The sequence below is a fragment of the Protopterus annectens genome, chromosome 2.part0 (assembly GCF_019279795.1).
Source record: "Protopterus annectens isolate FY-2018-M chromosome 2.part0, PAN1.0, whole genome shotgun sequence".
NCBI classification, from domain to species: Eukaryota; Metazoa; Chordata; order Ceratodontiformes; family Protopteridae; genus Protopterus; species Protopterus annectens.
Window position 1 is genome coordinate 928032301 of NC_056728.1, and position 24546 is coordinate 928056846.

General features: G+C 41.5%; 1 protein-coding gene across 2 annotated transcripts in view; it reads left to right on the top strand.

Annotated features, from left to right (window-relative positions):
- GRSF1 (G-rich RNA sequence binding factor 1) overlaps positions 1-24546 on the top strand; it is a gene marked incomplete in the record, with an annotated part of 1027193 nt that overhangs the window by 504181 nt on the left and 498466 nt on the right. For both annotated transcript variants that reach the window (XM_044061179.1, XM_044061178.1), the window contains 1 exon segment: positions 22567-22705. In XM_044061179.1, coding sequence (XP_043917114.1) covers positions 22567-22705 — 139 coding nt within the window.

A 24546-nucleotide genomic window follows, 5' to 3' on the forward strand; every position in this document is an offset into this window, starting at 1 on the left:
ACAGTGAAGCTACATCTGATGTGACAAAAGCATAGTTATAATTCCCATCATACTGATCATACCAAGAAAAAAGCTCCTCTAAGGAAGAGTATCTTTAAGTACTGTCACTGTCTCACTGAGTGCAGGTCTAGTTGTCTTCTCTATGAAGATTGATAGTGATTCTGTGACCCAGCCATGGCTGGATACAATATGACGCATAGGTGGTCAGACAGGGTCCTTGTTTACCTTAGGTAGGCCATATAATATTGTAGCGATGAGATGTTCATTATGAAAATATTCATGTAGTTCCACACTAATTTGGCCAGTCATAAGTAGGTCGTAGACTAACACATCTACTTTATCAATGATGGCTTTAACCAAATATCCAGTGATGTTATAAGTCTTCACATCATTCAACTTGGAATACATTCTATTCAAAGTAGAACTGCTTATCCATAATTACTATTCCCCTACCTGTATCTGCTGGTCATATCTCAAGATGGGGGACAGATCTTAACTCTTCTAATGTGGTAACTTGTTGAGGTGTTAAATTATAGAAAGAACGGTTGTTTAGCGGTCAGGGAAGAACACGTCTCTTCTTCACAAATGCCCACAAAAGTTTCAGTAAAAGGATGTGTAATCAGGGTGAAGGTGCTCAGTTTCCTAAAATTATTAAAAACCTTAGATTGTTCGGGATATGTTAGCAATAAAGAAATATTCATCGCAAAAATTTTCAGGTCTTTTGAGACCTCTCTTAATTCAGATGTTGTAGGTACAAAGGAAAGACCCTTTTTCAATACACAAATCTGTTAATCACTTAAGACAAAAGAAGGTGTATTAAAAATTAATTAATTTGATGCCGTCTAATCGTAGTCATAGTTCCACCCAAGTTCGAATACAGACCATGCCTTTTCCTCCCCCTGCTCTGTGAGCGGCTTTTTAGATGGTCATACTCGCTGGTAAACAGGCTTCTAACTAAAAAGAATTCAAATTGTTATGCTCAGTCCTAGATGTAGAGGGCAGTGTAGTAGTAGTAGATAAGTCATGGTTAACAACAGATGGAGGCACATCCAGTTCCATGTTGTTAATTGGGTGCCTGCATTCATAATATCACCATTTACTACTACTTTCATCATATTGTTAGCTTGAACCCTGGATGCCATAGTCTCATTCGTCCACTGTTCTCGAGACCAAGTAAAACTATGCTCTTTCTGAAAATCAGAAATGTCAAATTTGAGTTTCTTCAGTTTTACAGAATGGAGCCTGTTCTCATAACTCACAACACCTTCAAACGCTTCCTCAATTTTGGTTTTGCAAATTTCAGCAGTAGATCTGTATGCAACTCCTTTAATAAAGCCTTAATGTCTCTAAGAAGCTATATTTCATCAGGCTGAAAAAAAGTCTATCATTGGTTTCAAATAATCGAAACTAAGCTGTAAATTCAAGTTCTGCCACATTTTCAGCAGTTCTTAATAAATATTCCCACAAGTTGACATCTTTAAGATGTGTAATCTGCAAGGTATGACTTTATGTTGAACACAGGCTTCAAAATGTAAGCTCTTCCATTGTAGCTGTTTATATGTAAACAACATATTTTCAATTTCTCTTAATTTTGTGAAAAAGTAGCATTATATGGTGTGTCCGTATCACTGCTATGTGCATCAGTCACATCCAACGTAAATGACAATGGTTTTGTTTCTAATAACAGCAGCCGATCCAACCACTCACTAAAGCCTTTAGGGTTGTAGTCCAATTCCAGTTGTAACCCCTCAGCCATGTTGCACTGGCAAAGTACAGAGTAATACAAAACAAAACTCAAAGCCAATTGATGAAGGTCTGAGTAATACAAAATAAAATACTCTAAGAAAATAAATAAAGCAATTATCAAACATGGCTGAAAATGAAATGTAAACTTTAATAAAACAGAAAAAGTGAAATAAAAGATGAGCACTTTTACACGTACTCAGTCTGCTTCTTCAGACCATATAAAAAACACTAAATGAAGAGCATTTAAAAGTCTAACAAGATCCAACCACTAAAACACGAGTCAGCTGACTATTCCTCAGTGTTCCTAGGCTCTTGCTATTTCCTGATTCACGATACACAGTAGCTGTGACATTTTGGTAATAGGTTGTTTAGATGAACTTCTCCTTGGAAGGCACTTAAATACTAAACAAACCTGACACTCTAGTGGATACTTTAAGGAGGAAAATCCCTATTTCACATGAGCTTAAATAGAATTGACAACTTTCTCATCATTGATTGTGAAATTTTTGTAAAATAGATCTGTTTTCCTTTCTCATCTGAACAGGCATTTTGTTCAGATGCCCTTAAAAGCAAAATTCAGGAAACCAGTACATTCTCCATCTTTTGGAAACAAAGTCTTTTGCACGCATTCCTCCATCTCTTCTAATTAGGTTGCTGTTAAAAGTAAAGCAAGAAGATGGTTTGCTAGAAACACAAAGCAGACTCTTGGTCTCACTGTGCATCTTTCAGCTGAAGGACAGTCCAAGCGCTGGCAAAAAGCTGTCCGAAAGTTTGCTGCCAAAAGGGAGTGTGCGTCTGGTTTCAAGATGTCATGGTGTCATTCAAGGCCTTTGGGAGTGTTCCTCCTAAAAAGAAATGTACAGAGAAGAAAAAAGTGCAAAGGGAATGGTGGATGTAACCAGTGACCCAAGATTTCCACGTTCCTGTGATTCATTAAAAGACAAAGTATTTTCACAGCCTCTGACTTCAGAATCCATTTTGGCTGAAGCCTCTAGTGCAGCTGCTGAGTAGACACACACATCATCAGTTTCTGGCATGTCACAGCAGGCCTGCAGTTTGCCAGAGCTGCAGGTGGGTGACTCTGTTTCCATTAGTTGCACGTTAGAGTGCTTGTATTTTACCCTGGACCCTTCTAGTATAGCACCTGCAGCAGTCAGTATGGACCAGGGGTTTATCACGTCCTCTGTGGCTGTTGGGGGTCCCCTCAGTGGGCAAGAGAGAGCCACTCTTGTTGATCCTGGGAGAGGGAAGGCTTTGCTTTTTTGTCAGAATGTTGTGCCCATCACTGGGGAAGCTGCTGCTCCCATTGATATCATTCCTAACCCCATTTTTCCTGACAAAAATAAACGAAAACTAAGCATGCATCTACTCCTCCTCAAACTTCCTTGGACAGAAGTATCTTCCTGGGTCTGGCTCATGGTTTCATTCAGGTTCTTGATCCTTCTTGTAAAAGTTTCTGGTAAAAGAGAGAGGGATACCGCTTTTCCTGAAGAGATTCAAGATTCTGAATCTGGGCAGGAAGATTAAGGATATTCTCTGATTTCTGATTCAGATTTAGAGAAGAGCTCAGCTTTTGAGTCTCTCTGCAGGGGTTTACCTTTCTCTGAGACTATTTCCAGAATGGCCTAGTATTTTCAGTGGGAGAGCTCTGAGATTGGTCACTCCCTCAGAAAATACTATGAGCTTTTAAAAAGGAATTTCCAGAGCCTTCGCATATTCCTCCACTGCTGACAGCTTTGGAAAATGTATGTTACTGCCTGCAATTTTCCTAATAGTTAACCAGCTGCCCCAGCCCCTAAAAAGTTGGATGTGATGTATAAGTTTCTCAGTCTTATGTTTTTATACACTGTTCCCAAACTTTGTCCAGCAGCTGTAGCTTTAATTAATACTACTGCTGCTAAACATTTAGTTAATTCCAATTCTGATAAGGGTGGGAAGGTTATTTAGAGGTATGGGAAAAAAGCATATGAATCTGCAACTTTGATTTTCAGAATTTTGAATTGCCAGACTCTCATATTAATGTTTGTTATGACTGTAAAAGTATGAAGAATGTTCTGTCTGCAGTTCTTGTGAGAAAAAAGTCTGCTTTAAATATTTTAGTTTCTTCTGTTGTAAAAGTCACTAATTTATTTATTTATTTGACATTTGTTGACCGGGTTGGTCCATCTGGGACGAGGCCCTTTTTCAGTTGAGACCTGGGGAGAAAAGCTCCACAGTTCAAACATAAACAAGTACAAAAGTATGAAACGTAAAACGTCTAATTGAGTCTCACAATACATAGTACTGCCTAGAGAGTATATACAATGTTAGCTAACTACATATATTGTAGTAGTAAATAAGGAAAAATACAGTTTAGAGAAAAAAATAATACAGAAATTAAATATAAACAGTGAGTTGAGGTTAAAGTGTAGAAGTGAGTTTTAGACATTCTACTGCTGAGGAGATTGGCATCAGTACAATCAAAGTCTTGGGGTTGAAAGTTGGGAAAGATTTAGCAGCGATGAAGGGTGAGAGAGTTAGGATGAAGGTTGGGTTGGATACTTGTAGGAGAAAGGAAGTGATTGGCTGGTCTGGAGAGATGGGTCAGTAAGGGGGCTGATTGCCGAAGCATAGTTTATTTTTGCTAAAGTGATTTTTACAGCCTTTCTGAATAGTAGCTTGGATGTAGTGTTTCAGATGTCAAGTGGGTGTTTATTCCAGTTTTTGGTAGGGTAATAGTTGTACAGGTTTTTTCCTATGTTGAGCTTAGGTTTGGTTATGGATAGGAGGTGTTGGTTAGAGCTCCGGAGTGTTCTAGCTGGGGTGTAGGATGAGATGATGGATGATATGGCAGGGCAAAAGGTGGGCTGGAATAGGATAGAATGGATTATTTGGAGATGGGAGAGTTTTAGGTTATGGGGAATTCTAACCATTTCAGTTTTTGTAGTGCTAGACAGTGATATGAGAAGTATGGTAGTTCAGAGGCAAATTTTGCTACTTTGTTATAGGTGGATTCAAGTTTGGATATGTGAGGTCTGCAGGTGGTGAAAATCTGAGAGCCATAGAGAAGGGTTTGTAGAAGGTAGGCATGTGATAGAGCAATTTTAGCTTGACTAGAGAGAGAGTTTTTATTTCTATAAAACATTATGTCTCACAGAAACCTGGCTTAAACCAAGTACGAAAGACACACAGATAATCCCACCAGGGTATGATATACTAAGAGCAGACCGAATAACTCGTAAAGGTGGCGGTGTAGCCATACTCTACAAAAATACATTACAAATCTCCCTTGCCTCTCCACAACCCCTCCTAACAAACAATGCCGAAATTCTACTTGTAAAACTTCAACCAAACAAACATAAAAGCATAAATATAGCATGTATTTACATCCCCCCAGGCAACAATAATAACAAAACCTTAGAGGACTTTCTCCACTGGTTAACTCAAACTCACCCCCAGGAATCCATAGTGTTAGGTGACTTCAACATCGATTGGAATTCCTTCTCATCTAGCTCCCCATCTAGCAGCATAAATCTACATGGCTTTTCTCAGCTCATATCCACTCCTACCAGACTAGGTAAACCCCAAAACAAAGACAGCATCCTGGACTGGATCCTTACTAATAAAGATCCTGACCAGTACTCAGCAGGTACTCACCCAGAGGACACGAGTGATCACTTACTCACCTACGTTATCAAATTTAAGAAAATTACCCCCCTTCTTACAACCATAAAAAAAATCAGGAACAATAATAAATTCAATGCCTCCATTTTTCAAACTGAACTTAAAGCCCACAACTGGACAATACTCAAGTCTCTTCCTCTTGAAGAGGCAGTTATCTACTTCAACACCACCTTCCTCAAGATTCTAGATTCCCATGCTCCAATACGGTCCATTAGAACTAAAACCAAAACCGCACCATGGCTCTCTAAGGAAACAAAATCCAAAATCCTATCTAGAAACAAGATGTGGGTCACATGGCGTACCTCTAAAGACCCACACTCCCACCAAACCTTCCGGCAACTTAGAAATGAAACTAAAAGAATGATCTTAAATGATAAAAAACTTCTTCCTCCACCTCCAACACAAACACCTTAATAATCCACAAAAATTCTGGGCAGGCTTAAACAAGCTCCTGCACCCAGGCCAGGCAACCACCCCCACTCCAACAACTTGCAAACAACAGTGCCCTGTAAACATTGCTAACACATTCAATAGTTTCTTCACAGAAACTATACAATCCCTGGCCACACAATTCAAACAAACAACCAGCCCACTCCACTACCCATGCCAGCAGAATACTACAACTACATCAGATCATCTATTTACCTTGATCCAGTACCCATAGCCTTTATAACATCTCTTCTTAAAAACTAAAACCCACTAAGCTAGCAGCTGACCTTCTCCCAGCTGAGTTTCTGCAAAAAGCAGCTGAGGCCATTTCCTATCCTGTCTCCATAATCATAAACCGTACCTTGTCAGAAGCCTTCATCCCCTCCATATGGAAAATGTCCCACATTATTCCTCTCCATAAAGGTGGTAGCTCACTAGAGCTAACCAACTACAGACCTATAGCTATACTCTCACCCTGGCCAAAATTATGGAAAAGTGTGTCCACAAACAACTGATGGAACACCTCACCAAAAATAAAATTCTAGCTAACTCCCAACATGGCTTCAGGCCAAATCACAGTACCACATCAGCCCTACTATCCTTTTCTAATACCATCAATAACTTCAGAAACAATAATAAACTATCATCTGCTCTTTTCTTAGACCTCTCCAAGGCCTTTGATATGGTGAACCACATTCAACTCCTCCATACATTAAAAAACTATCACTCAGCAATTCCACGCTGAAATGGTTCCAATCCTACCTGTCCAATAGGCAACAGGCTGTTCTATGGCAGGACAAATTATCTACATGCCTACCTGTTACACTTGGAGTTCCCCAAGGATCTATTCTTGGCCCTCTTCTCTTCACCATCTTTGTTAATGACCTGCCCACAATCACCCCCATGCCACATGCATTCAATATGCAGATGATTCGACTATCATCAGCACTGCCTCCAACCTGGCAGACCTCACTGCTTCAACCCAAGACACCTTCAACCTAATAGAAAAATGGTTCTCAAGTCGACAACTAGTTCTCAACCCCAACAAAACAAAACTACTTACTTTCTCACCCACTAACAAGACTCTTCCCCACACCTTCTCTATTACATCCTCCAATGGAGTCACTATATCACCAGAAGCTCACACAAAGCGGTTAGGTGTTACCATTGATAACTCCTTAAATTTGACACCCATTTCAATCTTACCATCAAAACCGTCAATAAAAAGCTTGGCTCTCTCTATAAAGTAAAACACTTTCTCACTCCTCACGCTAAAATTACAATTGCCAGCACACACCTACTATCAACTCTTTTCTACGCCTGTGCCCTCTTTACAAACCTAAACAAGACAACCCTTAACAAACTTGCTTCTTGTTACAATCACATAGCTAGATTTGCCACAAATTCCACCTTTAGAACGCACCACTGCACTAACTTGAAGCAACTAGGGTGGTTAGAGTTTTCCAGCCAACTCCATTTAAACCAACTCAAAGCGGCTCACCAGATACTGTATCACCCAGAGAAAACACCAGCTCTGAAAACATCATTCACCCCTATATTAACCTGCAATCTTTACGCTCCTCCAATAAGATCTTAGCTCAAACTACCAAAGCCAATAATTCTGCTGGGGATTCTCTATTCTCAAACTTTGTAGGTAAAATGTGGAACTCCCTACCGACCATGCTCACCTCAGAACCCTCACTCCTACAATTCAAAAAAAAGCTTAAACCCCATCTCAATACTCTCTGGCAATGTCCCTGTTCCAAACCTGATTAACCACTATCATTTACCCTTCTCTTACCTCACTATCCTTAACCGCTTTTTAACAAGGCGCCTCGCCTTTGTAACTGACCTATGTTTTTTTTTATATATGCTGCTGCTGTTTTTTTTCCCAAGATGTGATGTATCTTTATATTGTATTTAGAACTCAACTATCTTCCTTTTTTTGCATTAACAATGTTCATATGTCTGTTGTGTACTTGGAGCTTTTCTCCCCGGGCCTCCGCTGAAAATGGACATGTATCCAGTCGGACTCTCCCAGTTAACAAATGTAAAATAAAAAATAAATAAAAATAAATAAAGAAGACCAAGTTTTTGGTGTTTTTTTTCCATGTTATTTAGTACATACTGATCTAAGTTTAGCTGGTCATCAATGATGACCCCGGGTAGTTTAGTGTTGTCTTCCACTAAGATAGGTGTGTTATTATGGGAGGTGATGGAAAGGTTTGGTTTCAGGTGGGTCATTGTTTTAGTTAGAAAGAGTAGGAGTTTGCTCTTTTTTTGGATTTAAGATTAGATGGTTATGGTTGATCCAGTTCTCTGTAGACAAGAAGGATTCCTGTGTTTTAGTATGGAACTTGGGAAGTGTGTTAGCAATGTTAATGACTGTGGAGTCATCAGCATATTGCATTAGTGATGAGTGTGGGGTGGAGATAGGTAACTGATTAGTAAAAATATTGAAATGCTATGGCCCTAGTATTGATCCTTGCAGTACTCCCATCAGTATTGGGAGTTCTGGGGAGATAGCTGAATCCCATTTGACTGACTGGGAACAGTTGCTAAGATAACTAGTGAACCAGGAAATAGTGGCAGGGGATTGGTTTAATTGGTAGAGTTTGTCTAAGAGTAATGGATGATGGACATTATCAAATGCCTTTGATAGGTCAAGAAAGAGACAAGATGCTAGTTTATTCCGGTCTCTAGCTTGAGAAAGTGTTTATGAAGAAGATGAGAGCTGTAGAGATGCTATGGCCAGTGCGAAAGCTGTGTTTGGTGGGAGTAATTAAGTTCTCTTGAGTAAGGTGCTGGAGAATTTGTGTACACAGTTTTCCAAGATCTTGGAGAGGGGTGATAGAATTGCAATGGGCCTATAGTTAGTTTGGTGGAGTTTATCTCCCTTATGGATAGGAAGAGTGTAAACTTCTTCCAGATGACTGGGACTGTAACTTCAGTGATGGATCTGTTGATGAGAATAGAGATGGGTAAGGCTAAGGAGTTATCAGCTAGTTGGAGAAAGAGTGGAGGGAGTCCATCTATGGAGGGAGATGAAGGTTTGAGCTTAAGGTGCAGGGAGTTTAGGTACGAAGTGGATACAGTTTGTAGGCTGAATGTAGGAGCAGGGTTACGGTGAGTAGGAGGGGTGGTGAGTGGGGTGGTGTTGAAGTGATTAATAAGTTTGCTGATGGACTCTGAAGTATGAGTTAAAGTTTGTAGCAGTTTGGATAGGAGTGAGTGTGGGGCTTGGGTGGGGGGTGGATGGGTTTCCTGGATGTAGGATTTGATTAATTGTATGGCAGAGTTCCACGGGATAATTTAGGTGTGTTTTAGGGGGGTTTGTGTAGTAGTTCTTTTTGTCGTCTTTATTTGCTTGCTTAGCCAGGTTTCGAAGTTGTCTGTATTATTGTAGGTGAATGGATAGTTTGGCTTTGACCCATAGTTTCCAGTTTGTGTCTCTGTGCTATTAGTGAAAGAGAGGGAGTACGCCAGGGTGACACCGTGGATTTTAATCTGACATTGCGTAGGGGGGCCAGGGAGTTTTAAATGTTGAGGAATATGTTGTTAAATTCCATGACTGCTTCATCAAGGGTTAATTGTTTGAGAAAGGTCTAGTCAGTAAGAGTTGACTGTTGAGTTCATTTGGGTCAAAGTTTTTGATCTTACGGCAAGTTTTAGTTATGTTTGTTATGTGTGTGATTCATTTGATACTTAAAGTGCATTGGTCATTGGTACTGTGTTGAAGAGGTTTGCGTAGCTGTGTTGTCAGAACCTCTCAGGTAAAAGTGCCATTTTAAATTATCCCTTGGTTGGAGAGTTCGTTATTAGCCCCTCTGATGCAGAGGTGATCAAAAAGTGTAATGAGTGATGTAAGTTGATAAAGGGGAAACTCTTAAGATTTTTCAGCCCCCTTTTTCCAAAATTTCTAAGTGATTCTCTAACCCCTTATCCAGTTTTGGCAAAAAAAGTCTCAACAAAATGCAGGTAAACTGATGTTTAAGAAGAAATGCAAGGGGGTTCCAAAAAGAATTCAGGTACCCCCCACCCCAAACGAAGGGCAGTCCAACAAGTCAAAATGACTATTTGCCATACCCACCACCACCACCACCTTGGCAGTCCCTTTTCCCTTTCCAGAAATTGAGTCTCCACTGGGATTCCAGGAGAACATTTAGAAGTCTTCCTTGACTCCTTCACTCAGGATTGTGTCCCTAGGGTGTCCACCAGACACCTCAGGTCAAAGAGCTTTTCTTCCACAGGAAAGAAATAGATCTGTATCTAGATTTATTTCTAGGGTTTTCCACTCAGATTTCAGTCACTGGAAGGAAAAATAGTGGGATATGATTCTCACAGCATCTATGAATGGTACCCCTGGCAAGACTCAACATGAGAAAGATACAGTGGTATCTGAAGTATCTTTGGTCCCAGCATTGAGATCCCTTGCCTTTTCAAATCACAGTGCTGGTGTATGTCAGAAGAGAAGTCACTTGGTGGAGACAACAGATATCCCTATATCCAGGTACCGCCTTCTGTTTCCCTGTTCCAAAGCAGTTAGTCACCATAGACACTTCAGACTTTGCGTGGGGAGCAGTTTAAGAAGGAATAAAGGTGTAAGGTGTGTGGGACACCAAAGACAGATACAAGCACATAAATATAAAAGAGATGCTTGCCCTGATGAAGGCACTCAATGCTCTGAATCATCTTTGGTCCCCGGGACCTCTTCAAGTTTTTACATACAATACCACAGTCTTGTGGTATATCGACAAACAAGGAGGAACCAGGTCTTAATCCCCCTTGCAGGCTAGCCATGTTAGCTTGGAATACAGCTTCAAATCACAGTCTCACTTTACAGGTATCCTACATTTTGTTAGAGCAAAATTGTGTCAGACAAGCTGAGTAGGACAACAGAGCCTCTTGAATGGAAACAAGATCAGGGGGGTTTCCAAGATTTGATCCATCTGTGGGGGAGTTCCTTGGGTGCACTTTTTTGCTTCCTGTCAGAAAAATCTGCTGGCAAAATTCTGCTCCAGGACTGTATGTAAAAAGGCCTGATTAATGGATGCCTTTTCTTTTCCTTGGACAGGAATGTTGCTGTGTGCTCCACTAATATCAAGGGTACTTCTGAAGATTCAGAAGGGAAACCCACAAGATCATTATGGTGACTTCCTTCTGGCCCAGGCAGAAGTGGTTCTGCCTTCTTTTGGAAATGGCTAGGGGCAGTTGCCACATGATTTCTCACAGGATGGATCTAGTTCTACAAGCTCAGAAGTGTTTCATAAACCTCAGCCTTAGTCAACTTCAGTTGACTGCCTGGATGATAGGGTTTTAATTCCCTTTAGGCTCCTGTTTATTGAGGACATACAGCAGGTACTAATGGAGGCAATAATCCCTGCTACTAGAAAACCATATGTTAGCAAATGAAAAAGATTTTCTAGTTGGTGCCAACAACATAACCAGAACCCATTCAGGGCTAGTTGTTCTCTGGTTTTACAACATTTGTGTTTGTTAATATCCTGTTGCCTTTCTTACTTCTCTATCAGGGTTCATTTATCAGCAATTTGAGCATGTCTGCCCATGGAGCCTCCTTTTTTCATTGCATTCACGTGTTAAAATGTTTTTGAAAGGGGTTTTGCTTAAGTGGCCTCCTTGAAAACTGGTGGCCCCACCTAGGGATCTTAATTTTGAGTTTGAGAAGCTAACACTTGCTTCATTTGAACCAGCTGGCTGACTTGAGGTTCTTAACATGGCAAACAGTTTTACTGATTGATGTGCCAACTGCAAGAAGGGTATGTGAGTTGCAAGCTGTTATGGTGAGTCTAGCCTTACCTCATTATCCACAAGGAACAGTGTTTCTTCAAGAACTAATCCTTATTTTATGCCTAAAGTAGTATCCAAGTTTACTTTAAGCCAGATTGTCTTTTTCCCCCATTTTCTTTCCTGAACCTAAAAATGAGGAAGAAAGGATACATCTTACCTTGGATATCCATGGACAACTCGGGAACTGTCTTGACAGAACTAAGTCTTTCAGATCTTCAGACCAGTTGCTCATTTCATGAGAAGGTAAGAAGAAATGAGAACCTGTGTCAAAGCAGATTCATTTCAAATGGTTGTTTAAGGTTATTACCTTTTGTTGTATTCAAAACAACAAAACTGTTCCAGGCAAAGTCAAGGCCCACTTTAACAGGGCCTTGGCTTCATCTATGGCTTTACAGAAATGGTTGGATTCTAGAAGTACTCTAGAAGCAGCAACTTGGTCCTCTATACATATCTTTACAAAGCACTATAGGCTTAATTCCTTCTCTAGGTCTTCATCAGGCTTCGCTAGGACCATTGTCCAGGGGCTCCACCTCTCAAGATTAAGTTATTGTAATCTGCCCATGCAGCTTAGGCTACTGCAGCAGTGATCAATATGAATAGCGTAGTACAGTTGTGTAGGTAAACTTACTACAACAATAGATGTTAAAATTATCACTGATGCAGAAGCCACTCCCTTCCTCCATCTATCTTGTTTCTTGGTGTGTTATTTCTACCAGGGTGTGAACTTTTATTATGTTGTTCCTAGCGGTGCCTTTTCAGGCCTCAGCCTCCATCTCTCCATCTGTTTTGGCATGAAAGCTCTGAAGGGCTTTGATCTCAAACTTGTTTTAGTCAATTTAAGTATGCTAACAGTTTCGGCATGTGAAAGGTTCCCTGAAGCTGTACAGGATATAACCCATATAGCTTAGGCTACTGTTTCAGGAATCATTTGAACATCTACTGTTATGGTACATTTATATATACAACTGTACTTTCCACTCAGACCAAGTGGCTCTTTAGCCCATCCTTTTATTGCATAAGGTGGTTACAGAATTGACCTTAAACCAGACCATTCTCCTTCCAGTATTTTTCCTAAACCACAGAACTCATGACAAAGGACTCTGTATTTGCTTGATATACACAGATGTAATTCTGCCTCCACAGGACAAAATGATTTAAGAAAAATTGGCCAGGTATTTGTCTGTTTTGCAAAAGGGAAGGGGGAGTGAGTTTGTTGACAAGCAAACCTTTTCCATGTGGTTTGGATATTGCATTAATTTGATTAGTACCTTGAGATGCAAGTTGCAGGCCATGTTAGAACACATTCAGGTAGGGCTATGGACCCCACCTTAGTATTCCTTATTGGAGTCTCCACCGAGGTAATCCTAGAAATAACAATCTTGCCCTCCTTTCACACCTTTAGCAAAACGGAGCTTCAGCACTAGATGCATCCCCTAATTTGTAATGCTTGGATATCTGCAAAGTCAGATTTCTAAGTAATTCTACCACCTCGCCAGATCTCACTACTTTGGGAATCTTCACAGTGGTGGGAACTGCAACAGTAAACACTACAACTACAATGAACATATTTCAGCAATGTTAGGAACTTTTCCCAAATGCAGTCATTTGAATTGTTTCACTGTTGCAGTCCAAGCTCCACCTCACACTTTCTCTTGCTTTTCCTGTCTCTCTGGGGTTGAGATGGCATCCCTTCCTATATCGCCCCCATCTCCCTCACAGGTCCACCACCAAGCCCCCATCCATGCTTTTCTCAGCCATCTTTTTGGGATACAAGGATTGAAGCACATTGGGGTGGACCTGGGCTAGTGCTAGAGTTCCCTTCTTGTACACTGTTTTTCAATAAGAAGGCTCTGAAGATAGAGCCATCTGACATACCCTTTATTCTTATGTCTTTTCTACCTGAAGAAAGGCACCAGAAACCAGACAAATAAAACTTGTGACATATAAAATCAGTCTTAAAACTTATAATGTAAAATACATCAAATGGCGTGTATTTGTATAAAGTCTTCTTCTTCTTTTGGCTTTTCCCAGTTAGGGGTTGCCACAGCGGATCACCTGTCCGCTCATGATTGGCAGTGGAATTTTACAGTGTCTAGTTGCCAGCCCGGTGCCCAACCTTTCACAGAAGGCACATGTATTTGTATAAAGTAATTCACATAAAATACTTAAAATTAAAATTCTCATATATAACTGGGAGAGAGAGAGAGAGACAAGAACTTGGAGAATCTGGCAGGCCACAAGCTTACCTGCATGGCAGGATATCCCAGCAGTGAGTACCATAAACAGTGAAACTACTTGAACAGCTACATTTGTGGTGAATTCTTAAGACAACTGTACTATCCAAAAGTGTCGATGCTGGAGGATATAATGCTATTACCTTTTAGACACCTTTTTTGAAAACATGCTTGACTTAATGAGGAAAATCATTAATGCCCGAGTGGAAAAGAATTTCTCTCCGAGAAAGGAAGGAGCATACATCACCCAGATGCACATATGGTATTATGGTCTTTCAGTACCTGTCAGAATTAATCTCTTCAGGCTTAGCCTACATATCTGTTAAAGCACACTTGTCTGCAATTTCACTGTACTTATTTCTAGACACCCGTCACCTCTACGGGATCCTGCATCTCAGGCCACCAACAGTAGTACCCCTTGGAACTTAAATTTAATGTTAAAAAGGCTAACACTGCCTACGTTTGAGGCAACAGCTTCATTTCACCTAAAATTCTTGTCTTGGAAGACAGTGTTTTTGCTAGCAGGGACCTCATCTTGGGAGGATCTTAGAGCTTCAGAGTCTCATGTGTGAAAACAATCTCATTTCCCACTAAGGTAGTGTCATTTTTGGTACTAACTCCTCCTCCCTGCACAAGATGGTGACTGTGGTTCCTCTTAAGCAGGTTATCCAACTTTCCAGTCTTTTTCATTTCTTCTGAAACCCAGGCTGATGTAGTGTTGCATTCCTTGGGTGTGCATAGGCAACTCGGATATTACCTGGACAGAACAAAGGCATTACAGGAAGACTAACCAGCTATTTGTGGCCTTTGGTGATAGGTACCCATTATTTCCAAATGGGCTGTTTACAAATGCATTTTCCCACTGCATTGCATTCTTTCACAAGTATCATAGGAAACCATTTATTGGGGTAAATGATGCCTCAGTCTGCCATGGGCACAGTCACTAACACAGCCTTCCTGAAAGAAGTGTGAACCCATGATTTACTAGAAGCAGCTAAGTGGTACATCTGTTGACAAGCCTTCCAGTTACTATAGACCAGATCTTTTATTTAGGGCAAGAACTGGTCTTGCATCAGCAGTCCCAAAAGGCATGTTAACCTATTCTCCCATTGGCATGCCAACATTATTAGGTGTACGGTCTACATACTCTGAGACTTCTCTGAAGTTATGATTGCTCCAGTGACTTGTATGAAGAATGTATTATCAGCATACTTATAACTGTAAATGTTTGAGTGTAGTCACTGCTCAAATCCCTTTTCCCCTGCTTCCATCCCCTCAACACACGCGCACACACACAGCAACTGAGTCAGGGTGGGCCAGCTTTCCCCTCTGTCCTATCGCTCTGATACCTTTGTTCCTCTTTCCTTGGTTTGGTAGGCACAAGCAGATTGTCAGTATCACTCATTTTGTCTAAAGGAGGTACCCCCTCTCACAGAGTCCACGTTTATATTATTGCAAAGTATGCTGATCATTAAGTGGGGCAAGCAAAAGACAGAAAGGTGGGTGACTGTTTCCTTTTTACCAGGACATGGAAGTATCTAAAGTTGATGTAAGGGCAACATATCGGAAATGGGACTTGACTCTGAAACTCTGGCTGGATGGCAGACTTAACCTGTGGCAGAGATCCCTGAGTTACAACTGTAGCAGTAAATGCACTCAAAAAAATCTATAATTGTGGTAAGTTGATAAGGCAACTATACTCTCTGTCCACTGTTTAGCATTTGTGTATAGTTTTCTGTGATTTTTTGTGGTTGCTGTTACACCGTAGTTTTCCACGTTATTTTATTTTTAGCACTGGGCTAGTGTATTTTAGGTTACATAGTGTTAGTTGTTTCTTGTCTTGAGGTCCTGTTTACAAAGGTGCACTTGGTTAGCCATGTGACTTTTGTTGTTATGGTTTTCTTTCAAGCATATTTGTTGGCACATTGCCATTGTTTAGTTTGTCCTGGAACTTCATGAAGGAAAATAGCTGGGTGCATGTTGTGTTTTTTTTTTCAGTAGCTAGGCTCTCTCTGGCAGTTGTTTGAGAATATAAAGGTTCATGCTAGTAGGATTGCCCTGCTATTATAAAAAAAGGCAGAGAACTGAAGATGTTCTTCATTCCACATTGCTGCAGTCCTAACTATTGGGTAGTCCGCTGTCCAGTCGGCCCGAATACCAAAGTATATGGCTGACGTCGGTCACGGCGCATTAGACTGACGTCAGTACGTCAGAGTACTAATGCGCATGACCGACGCCATATCCTCAGTCTTTTTTGCCGCATGGTCCGATGCAGAAGCAGTTTTGCGAGTGCAGGTTGGCGTTCTGAAAGTTTCTGAAGTCAGAGTTTCAGACCGAATCAAAGTTGGCTAAGTACCCGTTGGGAATATTTTGGTTTTTTCTTGCCTCAGTATTTAACCGGATGTCAGAAAAAGTGAATAACTGTATTTCTTGTGGGAAACAGATACCTCATAGGGATTACCATACTTTGTGTATACCTTGTTTAGGGCCTGAGCACGACGTTGTTGGATGCCGCTCTTGTGCTAGATTTAACAAACGCACTATTAAGAGAAGGTTAGACTGTGCCAGGTTAGTTTTTGGGAAGCGTTGTAATTATAAAATGCCGTCGGATGCTCCGACGCCCGCTTCGGCCAAAAAGCGCAAGGACAAAGCAGCAAAGCCTAGAGTGGAAGAACCGACAGTCCCGGACGTCGGTTCTTTAGAAGGCTCAGTGGAGCCGGAGGTTCTGCCAGGAGTTTCTTTGGAGTCTCAGGGAGAGACTTTACTGTTACAGGATGTATCCTCTCAGGAAGTAGGCCAGGCTGAAGGGGCTTCTCAGGTGGCTGTTCTTCCCTCTCTTCCTAAGGTGGTTAGAGCCTCCCCTTCTGTTTCCAAGGCTTCTTTGAGAGGCAGGCCAAGTTTAGCTTCAGTGGGGTTTCTCCTAGTGTTTCAGGGTCTTTGCCTAAGAAACATATGCTTAAAATGGCAGAGGATTTGATTACTATGATTAGAGGTTCTATGCCCCCTCCTGATAAGAGGACTAGGGTGGAACCTGAGTTTGAGAGTTTTGAGGAATGTTAGGAGGCTTCTGAGTCTTCTGAAGACTTGCAGGAGTATCCTCCTTATTCTGATTCTGATGTGGATGATTCTACTCCTTCAGCTTCTCCTCCTGAGGATTTTTCTTTTCAGAGACTCTGCATTCCATGAGGGAGCATTTTAAATGGGAAGGTCAAGATTTCTCTGATTCCAGGAAGAGGCTTAGGGAATTCTTGTTTTTACCCCAGCATAGGCCTTTAGCTATACCTCCTGTTCTGAATGTGGTGGAAGATGTTTTTGCAGAGGCTTCCTGAATCCTGATTCTTTGCCTCCTGCCCCAGTTAAACCGGATAGGTACTATAGGGTGCCTGAAGCTCATAAGTATCTTTTAAGAGTCCTAGGGCAGACCCGAAACTGTCTCTCAGGGGCCTAAAGGTGTGAAGGCTTCTGTTGTTAAAAATCCTGTTCCTCCTGATAAAGAGGCAAGGGCTTTGGATAGATGGGGAAAGAAAGTGTATACTTCTTCCACTTTAGCCATGAGGGCTTGAATTGTCAGTTTCACATGTTAAAATATCAGAATTATCTCCTTCACAATTGAAGTCTAAGGTGGATGCTCTGGCTGAAGGTATTGAGTGTAAAGAGTTGCAGGATTTAGTTCATGTGTCTGAACAGGTGGGTAAGCATTCCTTGCAGTGTGGTTTTGATGCTGTGCAGGCCTCCTCGAGGGTGGCTGCCACTGGTTCTGTTCTCCGAGGCACGCCTGGTTGAGGGATCAGAACTTAGCTGAGCATGTTAAGACAAGGATTTTGGATGCTCCTTTGCAGTCTGATGTGTTGTTTGGTTCGCCTGTGGAAGCAGTTTTAAAGAAAATGGAAGACAAGGCTAAGTCTATGCAAACTGTTAAGGATTTTTTGCAGGTGCAGCCTCGCAAGTTTAGTAGAAATTGGCCTACTAAGGGATGGACATATCCTGCTTATGATTCCCAGTCTAGGGGTAGGTCTAGACGTGGTAGGGGCAGAGCTCAAGGTTCTTTTAGGCCTAGAACAGGGAGTTCACCTGCTCAGACTTCTGGTGAGGGCAGGGGTCAGTCCTTTCGTAAACAGACCCAATGACCTACCTTTTCAGCTGCCAGTACATTCTCGCCTGGCAGCACCTTTGGGAGGAAGGCTGGCTCTTTTCAAAGAAAATTGGGATTTAATTACCCAAGACAGATGGGTTTTGGATATCATTCACCACGGTTACAGGTTTTATTTCCATACCTTGCCTCCTTTCAAAGGCATGCCAGACATTCCTCCTCTACAAAGAAAAGAGGCTCACAAGCAAATTTCTCTGTTGCTCCAAATAAGGGCCATTCAGCCGGTTCCTGTGCCAGAAAGGGGCCTAGGATTTTATTCTCGCCTGTTCCTAGTACCAAAGAAGGGGAACACGTGGAGACCAATTTTGGATTTATCTATCCTCAACACTTATCTGGACATTCCCAAGTTCAAAATGTTGACGTTACAACAGCTTTTACCTCTGCTGGGCAAAGATCACTGGATGGTAACTTTAGATCTCAAGGAAGCTTACCTTCATGTGCCTATAAGACTAAGTTGCAGGAAGTATCTGCGTTTTCGAGCTGGAAATTCTCATTATCAGTTCTCTGCATTGCCCTTTGGCTTATCTACTGCCAGAGTATTCACAAAGGTTCTGGCTCCAGTGATAGCTTACTTCAGGCTAAAAGGAATTCAAATCTATCCTTACTTGGACGACTGCCTGATTCTGGCTCAAGAAAAGGAAGACCTTCTACAGCATTTGGAATATGTGATAGCAGTGCTAAGATGCCTAGGGTATTCTGTGAACGAAATAAAGTCCAGTCTAGTACCCTCTCAAGACATGTGCTTTCTGGGTGTGAGACTGAATACAGCAGCCCAGATGGCCTTTTAACCCCGGACAAACAAAAGAATCTTTCCAGTTACTTCCATCAACTATCTCTTCAGTCCGGGCTGACTGCAAGGACAGTCCTTCAAGCCTTAGGGTTCATGGCATCTTGTATTCTGGTGCTTCCCAATGCCAAACTGCATATGAGGAAGCTGCAATGGTATCTCAAAATGTATGGACACAGCACTGCCAGGATTTGGACACTGTCATTCAAATAATACCTTGCATTCAAAAGGAATTTTGTGGTGGGCTCAGGAATGTCACCTAAACAAGGGACTCTCTGTGACCCGGCCAGAGGCGAGTCAGATTCTAACGACAGATGCCTCAGACATTGCTTGGGGAGCTCATCTAAATGGAAAGTGGATACAAGACAAGTGGCCTGCCAGACTACAGCATCTACATATCAACATGAAAGAGATGTTAGCAGTCCAGTTTGCATTAATGGCTTTCAAGGAGTTACTTTTCCAGGGCAGGTGTTGATTCTAACAGACAACACAACTGTCATGTGGTACATCAACAAACAAGGGGGAATACATTCTTACCCATTGTGCAGGCAAGCAATGATTTTATGGGAGACTGCGCGCAGCTTGCCAGTAACTCTCCAGGCAAGGTTTCTGCCGGAGCACAGAACTCCTTAGCAGATGTGTTAAGCAGACAAATCATGGATCCCCACGAGTGGAAACTGGATCTTCATGTATTTCAAAAATTGACAGTGTCATGGGGAACTCCAGACATAGATCTGTTCGCTTCTCCACTAAACCACCAGCTGCCAAAGTTTTGCACAAAGAGGTTTCATCACACAGCTTGGAAAGTGGATGCTCTTTCTTTCAGTTGGAAAAATCTTCATGTGTATGCTTTCCACCTCTGCCTCTTCTCCCAAAGGTGCTTCTAAAGGTCAGACAAGACAAGCCGAGGATGATTTTAATAGCTCCAGATTGGCCTCGCAGCACTGGTACCCATTACTGAGGAGTCTGGTAAGGAAGCCTCCATGCCCTTTACCCTTGATTCCACACCTGTTGTCTCAGAGGCACGGTCACCTGCTCAATGTCAAGCTCCACTCTCTTCATCTAACAGCCTGGCATATTCTGTTTTGAAAGACAGCAGGTCTCAACTTCCTCAACAAGTTTTAAATGTGATTATGGAAGCCAGAAGACCTAGTACAAGGAAAGTGTACGAGAAAAATGGAAGAGATTTTTATTTTGGACTACAGCAAAGAATTTGGAGATTTCGGAGCCTAATTTGAGTGTGGCTCTTCAATATCTTACTGAGTTATTGGACAAATCAGTCTTAAAACTTATAATGTAAAAATACATCAAATGGCGTGTATTTGTATAAAGTCTTCTTCTTCTTTGGCTTTTCCCAGTTAGTGCCACAGCGGATCACCTGTCCGCTCATGATTGGCAGTGGAATTTTACAGTGTCTAGTTGCCAGCCCAAGCCCAACCTTCACAGAAGGCACATGTATTTGTATAAAGTAATTCACATAAAATACTTAAAATTAAAATTCTCATATATAACTGGGAGAGAGAGAGAGAGACAAGAACTTGGAGAATCTGGCAGGCCACAAGCTTACCTGCATGGCAGGATATCCCAGCAGTGAGTACCATAAACAGTGAAACTACTTGAACAGCTACATTTGTGGTGAATTCTTAAGACAACTGTACTATCCAAAAGTGTCGATGCTGGAGGATATAATGCTATTACCTTTTAGACACCTTTTTTGAAAACATGCTTGACTTAATGAGGAAAATCATTAATGCCCGAGTGGAAAAGAATTTCTCTCCGAGAAAGGAAGGAGCATACATCACCCAGATGCACATATGGTATTATGGTCTTTCAGTACCTGTCAGAATTAATCTCTTCAGGCTTAGCCTACATATCTGTTAAAGCACACTTGTCTGCAATTTCACTGTACTTATTTCTAGACACCACACCTCTATGGGATCCTGCATCTCAGGCCACCAACAGTAGTACAATTTCTTGGAACTTAAATTTAATGTTAAAAAGGCTAACACTGCCTACGTTTGAGGCAACAGCTTCATTTCACCTAAAATTCTTGTCTTGGAAGACAGTGTTTTTGCTAGCAGGGACCTCATCTTGGGAGGATCTTAGAGCTTCAGAGTCTCATGTGTGAAAACAATCTCATTTCCCACTAAGGTAGTGTCATTTTGGTACTAACTCCTCCTCCCTGCACAAGATGGTGACTGTGGTTCCTCTTAAGCAGGTTATCCAACTTTCCAGTCTTTTTCATTTCTTCTGAAACCCAGGCTGATGTAGTGTTGCATTCCTTGGGTGTGCATAGGCAACTCGGATATTACCTGGACAGAACAAAGGCATTACAGGAAGACTAACCAGCTATTTGTGGCCTTTGGTGATAGGGTACCCATTATTTCCAAATGGGCTGTTTACAAATGCATTTTCCCACTGCATTGCATTCTTTCACAAGTATCATAGGAAACCATTTATTGGGGTAAATGATGCCTCAGTCTGCCATGGGCACAGTCACTAACACAGCCTTCCTGAAAAGTGTGAACCCATGATTTACTAGAAGCAGCTAAGTGGTACATCTGTTGACAAGCCTTCCAGTTACTATAGACCAGATCTTTTATTTAGGGCAAGAACTGGTCTTGCATCAGCAGTCCCAAAAGGCATGTTAACCTATTCTCCCATTGGCATGCCAACATTATTAGGTGTACGGTCTACATACTCTGAGACTTCTCTGAAGTTATGATTGCTCCAGTGACTTGTATGAAGAATGTATTATCAGCATACTTATAACTGTAAATGTTTGAGTCACTGCTCAAATCCCTTTTCCCCTGCTTCCATCCCCTCAACACACACGCACACACACAGCAACTGAGTCAGGGTGGGCCAACTTTCCCCTCTGTCCTATCGCTCTGATACCTTTGTTCCTCTTTCCTTGGTTTGGTAGGCACAAGCAGATTGTCAGTATCACTCATTTTGTCTAAAGGAGGTACCCCCTCTCACAGAGTCCACGTTTATATTATTGCAAAGTATGCTGATCATTAAGTGGGGCAAGCAAAAGACAGAAAGGTGGGTGACTGTTTCCTTTTTACCAGGACATGGAAGTATCTAAAGTTGATGTAAGGGCAACATATCGGAAATGGGACTTGACTCTGAAACTCTGGCTGGATGGCAGACTTAACCTGTGGCAGAGATCCCTGAGTTACAACTGTAGCAGTAAATGCACTCAAAAAAATCTATAATTGTGGTAAGTTGATAAGGCAACTATACTCTCTGTCCACTGTTTAGCATTTGTGTATAGTTTTCTGTGATTTTTTGTGGTTGCTGTTACACCGTAGTTTTCCACGTTATTTTATTTTTAGCACTGGGCTAGTGTATTTTAGGTTACATAGTGTTAGTTGTTTCTTGTCTTGAGGTCCTGTTTACAAAGGTGCACTTGGTTAGCCATGTGACTTTTGTTGTTATGGTTTTCTTTCAAGCATATTTGTTGGCACATTGCCATTGTTTAGTTTGTCCTGGAACTTCATGAAGGAAAATAGCTGGGTGCATGTTGTGTTTTTTTTTCAGTAGCTAGGCTCTCTCTGGCAGTTGTTTGAGAATATAAAGGTTCATGCTAGTAGGATTGCCCTGCTATTATAAAAAAAGGCAGAGAACTGAAGTTTACCTGAAGGGCTTTAGCCCCTGTCAGGTTATGCTTCCTGTGTAGCAAGTTTCCTGTTTAGATCACCCTGTTGCTGTGAGTGTAAGATGGTTATACTCTCTCTTTATAGGTTTGGATGTCATTCCAGGTGGCATTAAGTTGTTGACCACTCAGAGAGGACGGAAGACTGGTGAAGCATTTGTAACCTTTGCATCTCCTGACCATGTTAAGAATGCCCTGCTGAAACATAAAAAAACTATGGGAAGCAGGTATGCAGTTTTCTTTATTTTGGGTTGCATTGTAAACTAGAAGTGACTCAGACCATGGCTGGTTAGTCTTACTGTGCAGTGGAGGAAGTTTAGATAAGAAAATGGAGAGCTGTAGACAATGATGCATAAGTATTTGATGTCCTTTTGTACATTTTCTTTGTTTTTTTCAAGCCTCTGATTCCCAGCTTCCTGCCCCTAAGAAGCCTGACATATAAAGTCCATAAAGCTCAAAGGTTTTTGTATAAAAGCTTTCAGGGCCATTACCTAGCAAACCCATATGACCAGGTATGTACTAGCCCTTTTTTTAAACCTGGGAACATTCGGACTGATATGAAGTCTTCTTATGTTTCTGTTTTGAGTTCTGCTTCTTGGATGGCATGCTATTCAATTAAAAGCAGTTATCATACTGCTGATGCCTCCTATAGGACAGCTGCATCAGGGTCTGTGATAAGGATGTACTCTTTGTTCCACTTACAAGATCTACCTGAAGACATCAAAGCTAAATTGCTGGATTGTCCCTTAGATAAACTGTTTGCCTGTGCAGCTGCTGAGCTTTTTAAGACCCTCCAGATGTTTTTTTCTCTTGCTTTCTCAAGCTTTACCGGTGTCCCTAGATTTTGAAGGATGCTTACCTCCACATTCCTGTTCACCCTCTCTTCAGGAATAGTTTTACTTTTCTGTTTTTTCCTCACGATATCATATCTCTGCATTTTTGTCTTTCTACAGCTCTGAGGGTCTTTACCAAATTTCTGACCCTAGCGGACGTCTTCTGCAGACTTCAGGGAATTCAAATATTCCTTTATTCGGTTGACTTGTTGATTCAGGCCCCTTCTTAAGAGCTCCTGCTTCAGGATCTTTACTTCACTATGCTTCTCTTCATTATGCTTCTCTTCAGTGAAGGGTTCACCCTAAATCTCAAAGTCTGTGCTGACCCTTTTTCAAAACCAAGTGCTTCTTGGATGTAGGATATCCAGACCATACCTGTGTTGGCTTTCCTCCCTCCACCCAGGGTCCTTTTCTTGACTGCCTATTTTAATTCTCTCCTCCCTCTTCCAGTCCTTCCCACAATGGAATTTTTTCAAGCTTTAGGGTTCATGGCATCCACTGTTCCCATGGTTCCCTTCGCCAGACTCCATATGAAAACATTTCAGTGGCATCTTTAGACTGGTTTCAACACTGCTATTCTCTGATTTCCTTGTATCCCTCTTACCTTTTCCCAAGCTCTATTTCCACTGTTGAATTCACCAAATTTCCATGAATTCATGTCTGTCTTTCAGGTTCCACTTCCCATTCCGGAGCTGTACACGAATGCTTCTGATCAAGGTTAGGGAACCTTCTCCAACGACCTCAAGGTCTAGATACTGTGGTCTCCTCAACAATTGGCAACCATATGAATATAAAGGAAATGAGAGCTCTGATTCTGGCTGTTCATGCCTTCCAGTCCCATTGGATTTCAGGTCCTTTACAGATTTTCACAGATATATGGTACATCAACAAACAAAGGGGCCCAAAGTCTAATCTTCTTTGCGGGCTGGCTTTTCAGGCTTGGGATTTTGTGGTCCACCATCAATTGCTTCCTTGGGTGGTTTATATTTCCTCAGAGCACAGTCTTGTGTCAGGCACTTTGTGCAGGTCCAGAGCAGATCTTCATAAATGGATGCTTCAAAGGAAGGTGTTCCTGGACATTGTACATCAGTGTGGTACTGCACAAGTAGATCTTTTTGCTTCCCCTCTGAAAAGACAACTTCCCCAGTTATGTTCTAGAGTGACAAGTGCTCTTGCTTGGAGAGTGGATACCATGTCTTTTTCCTAGAAGGGGATACTTTTGTATATTTATCACC